We start from the raw sequence: 11,915 nt of genomic DNA on the forward strand, positions 1-11,915 counted from the left end.
TCGGGGAAAATGGAACACACAAAAGCCTATTAATATAAAACCATAAATAACTGCAGCTGTATTTTCAAAGGGACATTTCCCCAATATTAATAGTTTAAATAAAAATAACGTTAATATCAGTCAGACTATAAACTGTAGGTTTCAATTTAAGTAAAATCAACCTGGGTCCTCCTCCCAAAAAAGGATGACAGACTGTGTATAACAGAATGACAGTCAAACTGCAGTTTTTACAGCTTTATATGCCTTTTAGCAAATTCACAAGCCATCTATGTAAAAATTGCTAGAAAAGCAAAATAGAATTAAAGACTTTGTCTCATCACCTGTTTTAATATAAAAAAAATCAAGTGTGAGAGTGACATTAGTATGCTTAACTCACTGAATGCAAGATTAGGTTGATGCTTATGCAAAAGTTATTGCAATGCTTTTTGAAGACAGTATAAATGTTTTCATAGTAACATTATCTTTAAATATTGCTGAACACAAGACTTTCCCTGAGGTGTAAACATCAAATAACTTGAACAGCTTTACACATCAGCCCCATTAAACAGTTTATTACAACACTACATCTATTGTAATCAAAGTGGTGCCGTGTACAGACATTATCATATGAACATTTTTAACAAGAACAAACTACTATAAAAACAAGCATTTACTTGACTTTTTTTCCAATTGCTTGCACATTATAATTGCCAAATGTATATAACCAGTAATAAAGTTGCAAAAGCTATAAGTTTTAAATCACACAGGTTTCCCTCAAATAAAACAATTAAGCAACATAAAAAAGTAAAAGAGCTACTGGTTACCATGTATGCAGATTTGCTTTATTCAGATCTATTCCTGTTCATTTTATCCATGAATCCTTACAGGCTCAGTTCAATCACAAGAAGCAAACTGCTGGACAAGCATCTTTCCTTGAAGAATGTTTCTTGTCTTGCAAGGTGTTCCTCTTCCTTCAGCTGTAATGTGTCAAAATTTGTGATGTAGATTTTGCTAGTCCCCATAATACACAGAAAAATGTTGGCTTAACTATACATATACAAGTCGTGCATCTACCATAATGTAAATCTAACACAAAGAGAAGGTATGGAAGCAGTAGCTACTTGTTTGAAAAAAATTCTCAGAGAATAATACAGTATTTTTAATATGTTAAATGTACCAGAAAGTTGAAATATAATTTAACAAACAGTTAAACACTGAACCATGAGAGAAAAAATAGCTACTGTTTCTGTGAGTGATGGAATCTATATAGAACATTTCCTAGAATATGCATACTGCAATAAATGAAAAATTGCTTAGATGATATCACCACAAACAGATTTGTTATTTACATTTTACCTACCTATTTACAGTAATTCTAAACTAATTAATTTAACAAATTAATGATGAATGTATAATGAAAAGGGCATTTCACAATTTAGTTGCATTTAACAGTGCAGTGTCTTGTGCAACTGAGCCTGAGGCTTGTGTTACAAAATTTGCCAAGTGATAAACCAACACAGGGCTCAAATTAAGAAAGAAACCTCTTTCAAAATTTCAATATAAAAATCCACGTTGTACCATTTAAACAATAAAGAAGTCAGGTTTCTTCCATTAAAAGGAAAATAACCAAGAAACCTACTTTCTAATTTGCCTAATTCTTTAAATTAATTAATCTAATAGCTACTGTAGCAGCTCACATAGTACTTGGATGGTATAATTCCATACATAGATGTTTTATTTGAATGCCATTATGAAACACAATTAGTTAGCTTCATGTCAGCAGTATGTCACAATTTCAACAATCAGCAACTTCATATGAATGTAAATGAAAGTAGCATATTAAATTGGTCATTTCAAAACCAGACATTTAGAGATGTAATTTCATGAACACATAGCAGCACACAGCTGTCAAGAATTCTTTCACTACTAAGAAGCCTTGAGGCACTTAGGAACCAATGTAAGTGTTTACCAAAACTATAATTAACAAGATCTCCTATCCTCCTAAAAAATGACTAGCACTGACTTATTTTTTAAAATATATAAAATCAGAAGTTTATGCTCTAAGAAAGGGTCTGTCCCAGAACCGTCCAAATTTGAACTAGTAACTGGAACTCTTCAAATTCAAACTGAACTGTGCTATCAAGTGGCAAATATATTGACTGCCAGCTATATCTGGGGATTCTCTCCTCCAAAACAGACCAAATTCTCTACAGTTGCTTTTAAGGCTTAACTTGCAAAAACAGTGATCACAATGTATTCCCTGCAGGCAAACATGGGAGTCGGTATTTCAGAGGAGCATAAAAAAAGAATCATGGATCATTAGCACATTTAATGTGACAATTAACAGATCCAAGAGCACTATAAATCTGATTTACAGTATGAGCATCAAAACATGCAAGGTCTGTGGGATAATCTGTTAGGGTATCTGAGAAAATGCAGAGGCTTCTGTAGAACCTGTGGTACATGATCAACATTTTTAAATTTAGGGCACTACAATATATTAAGACAAGCAATATTGTACCGAATCTTTGATGGAAAAACAAAACAAAGCAAAACAAAAAACTAATATACCCCAAAACTGACACAAATTTTGTTTAAAGAAAATCTTAACATCATCCTAGCAGAGTTTATGGTTCCTAACAGAGAGAATAAGTCTGTGAGAGCATATATTAACATTTCAGTATGGTTCCATCAAGCACAAAATGGTTCCATCAAGAATAAACAACAAATGTTTGCATAGTAAAATATTCTCTGTCAATGATGTTTGGTAATACCACTTTTCTGTTGGTTTAAGAATCATCAACAGCTGTCGGTCCCCAGTATGCATTATAGCTGTGTAAGCTTGTTACCATAAAGCAAACCATTTCTCAACGTTCCCATTAATAAAACCCAAATTTTCAGATTTTAAAATGTCAGCTGAAGAATAGCCTGCTTATGGTTTAAACTTCTGATCTTGGTCTATGACCCCAACATTCTACAGAAGAATCTCAACACCTTAAAAAGAAAGGAGGCTCATCTCTTTATTCTTCTGTAGCTTTGGATATTTTGTTTTTCAAACATAAAAAAATAACTACAAATCTTATAATTTGGATCAACAGGTCCTTTGGATATTTTTCAAAGTAGCTTGCAGTAGCAGCTTTGCTATTTTTAAAATATTCTACGTATCTGTATCAGTATTTTAACAGCTAGGATATGAGAGTCTGACAACTCTCAGAGCACCAGAAATGTTCCATAGGCATACACCTGTTAAATGATAACAGTACTCTAAACAAATTTAAGGTAATTTCAAGGATCAGGTACAGACTCATAATACGCTCACATTTGAAAAAAAATGCAAAAAATACAGATGTTTTTAATCAGATACTAATGGTTCCTTCACATGTATTTCAATAAAATTATTTTTTTAATTTTATTCTATATACAAAGAAAAAAAATTTACAGACAAAGGTAAAAGTCTTACAAAAATTCAGTTTCAAGGCTGAAACTCATTCCTCAATTCAACCCAGGATTCAAAATGTAATAGCTGGGATTATAGTTTTTAACAAAACTGAGACAAAATAGGTTGAGAACAAAAGAGCTTCAATCTTGATTCTAAACTCCTTTGCTTTTCTGCACTTAAGTCAGAGCACATACATGTAGTTGTTTAATATACATGTACACAATCATTTTTTTTGCCTTTTTTAACGTTTTGGCTGACTTCTAGTACTACTGTACTTACCTTACACCTTTGCTTAATTTTAGTCATATTTCGAAACCAAAACTACACCCACCCCACATAAAAAAAAATTAAGGGAAGAAAATAAAAGCGTATTCCCAAATTCTAGATTCATTCATCAGAAGCATTTTGTATTAACCCAGCTTGTCTAATCACTGAAAACGTACGTCTGGTTATATAGCATGTTCAGTAGAGATCTGCATTTTCCAATGTGCCTAACAAATTAGGCTTTTAACTCTTTAATGTTTTATCCATAATTCAAATAGATTTCTTTTACAGAGCATACAACATTTTTTATTAGAATTCATTAAAAATCAAAGATTCAATACCTCTGAAAAACTAATTTTAGTTTACAAATGATAAAGCTGGGAACCAAATATCTACCATATCAAGATAAAGGAAACACCAAAAGGCAGATCAAGATGACACAGAGGATAAAAAAAAAAGATATTTTTTTCTGAAAAGACAGCTTAGTTTTCAAACCACAGTGAGCAAAAAGGGATACTGTAGGCTCAATTAATTTCCTCTCTGAATACCATTTCCAACCATCCTTCTGACTGCAGTTTCCCGAGTTTCCAAATGTAAAGTAGCCTGAAAGACTGATTTCTTATGGAACTGCTCTACAACCTAAGCTTCACTCTCAGCTGCTGTCTTAAGAATTGAAGGGAAAGTGTTCAGGGTATGGAAAAATAATGAAATCTCAAGCCCATGAGCAAAGTTACAGAAAGAGATACAATATACCTGCAGTATTAACAAATATTGTACAATTATACAATTGAAGAGGAGTTAATAGGGCTAAATTTTAGTTTATTTTAGGAAATTATCAAGATACCAATAGCACCAAGATACCAAATAGCACCAAGTCGCTGTATACCTTACAGCAGAAGCTATTCATTACCATAAAGCATTAAGACAATAACAATTAATACACTTAGACTATTTTACATAACAAAAAGTAAAGGCACAAAACAGTGGCACTTTTGGGGGGGGTTGTGGAAGGGTTTTTTTGTTTTGCTTTTTTTACACTCTTCATTCCATGATGAGTTTCAGGCATTCAGTCAATGCACAAAAAGTATTGATATCCTTTTATGAGGGACATTAGGATTTACCAAAAAGGCCAAATTATTTAACAATAACAAACAATTTTCAGGAATCCAAGGAAAGGAAGAACCAAGTAAGAGTGAACAGTCCATCACCATCACTGTCTTCTTCAGTACCCAGATTCTCATTACTTTTCCTCAAATACAGCATTTTTTACCATAAGATGCAATATATGCTGCTGAAAAAAAATGGTAGTACTATGCCAGTGTTAACTAGCTCTGCAACAATGTCAAGAAACTGAGTACGGTTAGGCACTGAATAATGCTACCATATAGGTCCACTCAAGGTAAATTGATAGCTATTGGCTTTAATAATAAAATTTTAATTTGTAAAATACACGTTCTTCACTAACTGCAAGTTTAAAAACAAAGTCTTAATAAGCATTCAACACCCACCCTGTTGCCCAAAGAAAACAAGAACTGACCTGGTAAAGCTATCTTTATTTTAAACAGTCAAAAGCCTGCACTTGTGCTTTAACCACACTAATACTGAAAAATATTTTATTAAATAAGGCCATGAGTACCTTTTGTGGAGAGTATTTAAGAAAGTACAGCAGAAGGTTTAAGGATTTTGCTTACAGTGGTTTGAGAACACGAAATCAGAGAGCTCAGTTTGCTCTGAAAACTGAGCAAAAACTACATACATATTGAAAACTACAATATTAGTGAACTCTCTCTTTGTAAGCTAGTCCAATTCCAGTTTAATTAGAAAATAATCAGCACCCCAACAAACAAAAACAGAAAATAAAAAAACATAACATTCAATAGTTATAAAAATTCAGACAATAGGATTAAGATTAAGACAGTTTAACAGTTGAAATACATTGCTGAAGTACCAAGTAAACTAAAAAACTGTCTTTAAAAAAACAAACAAACCCAAGGTGTGTGTGGGGGAAATCAGGTTGATGAAGTTACTGTTCTGTTTGTACATGTTCATTTTTCTGCTACTCTTCCTCTGCATAAGAGATTCTGATTAACAAAACAGACTTATTGTTTTCTTAAAGGTTACTTAAAAGGTCAGAAAGTTGTACTTTTCTCCCCTTCCTCTGAAACAGATTCACCATGTTTTTGGACTTTTACACTGATAATTTCACTATTACTCTTAGGATACCAAGAGACAGACGTCAAGAAAAACTCAGAATCTGTCCAAGTAAAAACGCATAAGAGTCTCATGACAATTCAGTTTTGGAACATTAAATGTACAAACAGAAGTGTAAAAATCTGAAATGGTACATCTGATTTTTTCCAGAAAACCTTACAGAACACTAAATTACTCAAATTTAATCCATCTACATATGAATGTAATTAGATACAAATGACAAATGATTAATCAAACAACTGATTAATGTTTCACTATATACAAAAATTTACAATGGACCTTTAAAACAGTTCTAAAGTAAGTATGTAACATTTTCGTTAAATATGCTCATAGGGCATTGTGGCACTACTAAGCATACACAGAAAGAGAGAGGAAAATAGATGCCATTCATGCAGGCACACAGATAAGCTCTTTATGTGGTAAAAGACTGTAGGCAAAAGGGAGAAAAATTTCTCTTGGAATTACTATTATTTTTAGTAAGCAATTGGGAAACTTTAGATTTTTTTTTTTGATTTTTTTAAAGAAAGTCATGTAAAAAAAAACCCCAAACAAAAAAATGTATGAAGACATACATCTTGGTGAAAATGCACACACACACAAGCCAAATTACTGAAGTACTTTACAGAAAACCATAAAAGTTAGGCCCTTTTTTCATAAGACAGTAACAAGACAATGTTTACAATATAGCTGTTAAATACAAACCTCTCATTTACATTCAGGCCACTATGAATTCCCTTTAAATCATATGTTTATTCGTCTCTTGCTGCAAAGGCACTTATCTATACAACTTCTCCGAATCCAAAAGTCTCAGGACACAAAACACTGACTTGAGGAAGTTGTATATGCAAATTCCACACATACCGAGAGTCGAATAAACCATACACTTGAGTACCAGATTTAACATTTTGTTAAAGATTTTTTGGTAATCAAATGTAACAGCCGTTCCCCTCAGACACTTTGTTGGGGGTAACAGAGAGAGTGGGAGAAATTATCTATACTTAGCATAGAAGATCCAAAACAGACACACGGTCTGAATACATGAAAAATTAAATTGGTTAATTAAAGCACATAGAAGCATTTAGTCCAAATTATTAACAACTGCTGATGCAATTTACTTGTATACAACAGAGGTAATAAGAAATCTTGGAAATATAAAACTGTCATTCAGCCCAAACAGGTTACTTCTTACACAGTACTGGCCACATACAATACAAATATGTCTGAAAAACCTGTGATAGCTAGGGAGAGTCCATTTTAAAAGAAAGAAACTACATTCAGTGTTGAAAGTTTGAAACTTCTGTTTTGACATTTTATATACAGAAACCAAAATGGCCTTTTCCTGCTTCCCTCCCCGACATTCCAAGAATATTTCTAAATTTTTGGTAAGCATCACAGACATTTTAAAGGATATATTATGATCAACGGAATGTCAATCACATCATACCAATTTTCATTTAACCCACTGATTCTCCTTTGTTGGGGCCACCTTGGATTAGCCACCAAGTATGAACCAAGAACAGTTCATTTTAATACTAATTAATTAGTGTGGCCATTTTGCTCCTTTAGGGTTATGTTTTGCTTCTAGCAGATCTAGGAATTAAATATTTTTCTCTTTAACTCCACCCTTTTCAAAGGCCTTAGAAAGATAATAAAGCGTATCACTACTTTTAACTTAAATGTATAATTTATAAGGCATGCCCTGCTTTTTCAACACACATTTATTTTTTTGTATTAAGACAATATGTATTCTAAGTGAGGTAAAGTTGTTGTAAGATTAGGATCTGGGTTTCTCCTGAAATGCCGAGTGTTCGAGGCCTACCAGGAGAAGCTGACATTACACAATTCCTTTCACTTAAGGTATACTAAATTTTGTATGAATACTAACAGTTTTGTTCTGGTTTTATTAATCCATTTGAATGAATCTTTATGAATAAATGCCACATACAACTATAAAAGCAAAAATTTAAAGGCAAACAAATGAAGTTTCAACAGACATGTTTTCACAGCTTGAGTTTTAATGTAGGTAATATGGAACTGCTCTAAATCAAGGTAAAGATGAGGGATTTCTGAATGACACTGAGAGAGACCAATTTCTGTTCTATATCATATAAGGAACAAACAACTTCAATTCAAAATCCTCAGAGTGGTGCACATATATAAAACTGCTTACATATGGACTGAACATTAACATCCATTTTTCCAGTTAGCAATTGAGGGTTTAGGCAGCTACTCAAAGTACTACTACATAGCTGCTTTCATGTTTAACGTAGAAAGGGACCACAGATGTATACAGAAACACAATTTTCAGTGTATATAAAAACAGCAGAAAAGGAACCCATTTATACATTAATTCATCAGTCTTTACATGATGAGCTGAACCTCTAACCAATTATGAAGGACACAAAAAGCCATACAACTAGCATGGGACAGCATCTGGATTTAGTTCAAGGACCAGAGAATACAGGTTGAAATATTAAGAGGTAACATGTTACAAACTAGAACCAAATCTTGCTAGAGCCCTTACTCAAGTAAAACTCCCAATGAAACCAAGAGAAAACCAGATGTGCAAGAACCCTAACAAGGACCACAGATTTGGCCATAGTCTGGTCACAGTGAAGGGTGAAGGATAAGCTTTAGATGTATGCAAGTGCTCCCCTACATTAAAACAATCACAATTTACTGTTTAAATTTTGAAATATGTGATCAAGAGAAGTGGGTATCTAAGCTTCAGCATTTCATTATACCAATAAAAGACTTTTTTCCATTAAGCTGACTTAAGGGCTTTTCAAGAATTTATTTAATCCCCACCCAAAAAGTTGCTAAGATCAATACCACACCACAGAAATTAAACATACATGCAATCAGAAGAAAACACACGTACACACGCACACACCAAGACAAGATAGTTACCTCTCATTACTTACCGAAGTTTGCCTCAGATGCTACAAGAAGAAAGGATTCAGTACATACTGCTGGAGCATTTAAAATATAGACATTTACCATATAAATAATCCACTGCCAAAACTTACTGCTATTAATTAAAGAAACCATTTACTTATAAAGCAGGAAACTAACATGCCCACCTTCTTTAACGATGACGATACTCCCGTTCTCTGTCACGTTCTCTGTCGCGATCTCTGTCACGATCACGATGTCTCTCTCGCTCACGGCTTCTTTCCCGGTAATAGTCATCGTGACGATCTCTGCTACGGGACTTGTGACGTCTGCTTTTTTCTCTCGACCTACTGTGGTCCCTCTCCCTTGATCGTTCACGTCTTCTAAAAGAAATTACTTCATTAATTTTTACTCAAATTACAGAGTCAACACCGATAAGCCCAAAGAAAGAAGCTTGAGTTTTGTCCATTTAATAAAATGGAAGTGACCAAAAAAGGTGGTGGTGGGAGGGAATACATATCTGTTCATTTTCAGATTTCTGTTCAACATCTTTATCAGTGACTTGGAGGTAGGCATGGAAAGCATGCTGTCCAAATTCACTGATGACACAGATGTGGGGAGAAGCAGGCACACTGGAGGGGAGGGACAGAATCCAACTACAGCTAGACAGGTTACAGAGGTGGGCGGATGAGAATAGAATGGAAGTCAATGCAGACAAGTGCAAGGTGCTGCATCTAGGGAGAAGGAATCTGCAACATACCTATAAGCAGGGGAACACCCTTTTCAACAACACAGCGGCTGAAAGGGATCTTGGAGTCATTGTTGACTCCAGGATGGACATGAGCCGCCAATGCGAGGAAGCGGTCAGTAAGGCTAACTATACCTTGTCGTGCATCTACAGATGCATCACAAGCAGGTCCAGGGAGGTGATCTTTCCCTTCTGTGCAGCACTGCTCAGGCCGCAGTTGGAGTACTGCGTCCAGTTCTGAGCACCGCACTTCAAGAGGGATGTGGCTAACCTTGAGAGGGTCTAGAGGAGGGCCACTCATACAGTCAGGGGCCAGCAGGCCAGGCCCTACGAAGATAGACTAAAGGGCCTGAATCTATTCAGCCTCCACAAGAGAAGACTGAGGGGATCTGGTGACCATCTATAAACTCACTGGGGGGGACCAGCGGAAAATAAGTGAGGCTCTGTTCCCCCAGGCGCCACCTGGGATAACAAGGAATAATGGCCACAAATTGATTGAGAGTAGGTTCAGGTTTGATATCAGGAGGCATTACTTTATGGTTAGTGCTGCCAGGCTCTGGAATGGGCTCCCAAGGGAGGTGGTGCTCTCCCCTACCTTGGGGGTCTTCAAGAGGAGGTTGGATAGATATCTGGCTGGGGTATTATGATCCCAGCACTCGTTCCTACCCAGGGCAGGGGGTCAGACATGATGATCTGTTCAGGTCCCTTCCAACCCTAGAAACTATGAAACTATTTTGTAAGATATGCTGGTACACCAAGCGTAGAGATGGTATTGGCTGCTTTTTATCTATTGTACACCACAAAAGCATTACTCCACCTTACCACAGGGGTGGCCAACCTGTGGCCACCTGTGGCACAGGCAGCGTCTGTGTGGCCCACCGCAGGGAGCAGAAAACAAAGGCAGGGATCACTGGCACTTGGGGAGGGCACAGGATTAATTTGTGGCACACCTGCCAAAAAGCTGCCCCCACTGTTCTAACATTTGGGAAGAGCTGTTAGCACTGGGGACTGAAAGGAAGAGAGAAAGAAAAAGACAGAGAGAATCAAATAGACAAAAAGAAACCTGCCAGTGAGAATGGAAGTGCTCCATAATCAAGAGTGGCTGCTGCAACAGTGTGATGGCCTTTTTAGGTATATTCTAGGTATCAAAAGTTTGTAGGGACACACTGTTATTAAAATTCAAATAAATAAATAATCAGCAGCAATATTACAGTACCCAAGCTAAATGAAAGTCAAATATTTTTTTTTTTTAAGAACTCTGTATATCTGAATGCAAGGCAGTGATTATTAGTCAGGGTTCTGCGGCACCCTGAAATGCTATGAGTTTCTTCTAAGGATGCTGTGCAATATTATTACTGTTAGGTGTGCAAATACCTACATTATTCACAAGATAAACCCAGAGATTTCAAATAGCAGCCCACAGCATCATAATTATTCTGAGCTGTTAGAGTTTTTCTGAGTTCTTTTCAACAGAACTGCTCTATGTTTTTTGACTGGAAAACGTAAGTGAAAGGTAAGAGCTGGCATTTCCCAAGTGGTGCCTTGAGTCTAAAAAGATTGAGAACTCCAGTCTTAAGGAAATATAAATATCCTTGATTTGTAACACAGAAGAGCACTGCTAACCAATTTGCTTCACATTTCAGTGTAAGAGTCACCTGCTGGCTAGCCCTGCACTGGAGCACCCTCATGCCTCAACCAGCACCTCTGCAATACATTGGGTATTTATACACATGATGATTTTCACCATTTAAAGCAGACTTAAAGTCCCTAATTAATGCACATGACTGCCTTTAATGAGCTTTTAAAGTGGCAAAAATAGCCTTAATTAAAGCTAGTTGGTTGGATGCATTTTAAAATGCAAGATGAAATGGGGTAGTACATGTCAAAACACCTCATTCGCTTTAATTACAGGTGTATTTAAGGGGGGCTTGCTAAGTGGTAACTCCTAATTGCTACCACCAGGTACAGCCAGCAGCCCAGTATCAGTTCAAAACATTCTCCTCTATGTAACTGAAAAAATAAAAAACCCTCAAAAATAAAAATAAGCATCTTTGTCTGGTTTTATTTTTTATTTATTCAAAATATACCACTAGGTGGGGGAAAAGGGTGCAAAAAGGGGAAACTGGGAACTGATCTCCCCACTGCCAAAAGTGCATTACAGCCAGTGATGCAAGTTTTGTTCTGCAGAGCCTGCAAGGGAAGACTTCCACTAGGGGAAGGCACCCTCCCCCATGAGACCCCAAAAAGCTCCCCCAGGGTCCTGTGCAAGCTCTGGGAAGTGGGTAAAAACCTAAGTGCAACTGGAATTCACCCAACCCCCCCCAGCACTGAAGGGTGAGTTGACACTCCAGGTATGGGGAAGGGTCACAACTCTCCCCC

General features: G+C 36.0%; 1 protein-coding gene across 7 annotated transcripts in view; it reads right to left on the minus strand.

Moving 5' to 3' along the window:
- Positions 1-535: 535 nt before the first annotated feature.
- CPSF6 (cleavage and polyadenylation specific factor 6) overlaps positions 536-11,915 on the minus strand; it is a 30,049-nt gene continuing 18,669 nt past the window's right edge. For 3 of the 7 annotated variants that reach the window (XM_025207979.1, XM_025207976.1, XM_025207981.1), the window contains 2 exons: positions 8,977-9,171; positions 536-956 (listed from right to left, as the gene is read on the minus strand). In XM_025207979.1, coding sequence (XP_025063764.1) covers positions 8,982-9,171 — 190 coding nt within the window. In that variant the 3' untranslated portion in view covers positions 536-956; positions 8,977-8,981. Of the gene's footprint in view, positions 957-8,817; positions 8,866-8,976; positions 9,172-11,915 lie in introns of all 7 variants that reach the window. The other 4 variants (XM_025207980.1, XM_025207978.1, XR_003094839.1 and 1 more) reach the window with 3 other exon arrangements.

This window comes from Alligator sinensis, unplaced genomic scaffold (genome assembly GCF_000455745.1).
Source record: "Alligator sinensis unplaced genomic scaffold, ASM45574v1 scaffold506_1, whole genome shotgun sequence".
NCBI lineage: Eukaryota > Metazoa > Chordata > Crocodylia > Alligatoridae > Alligator > Alligator sinensis.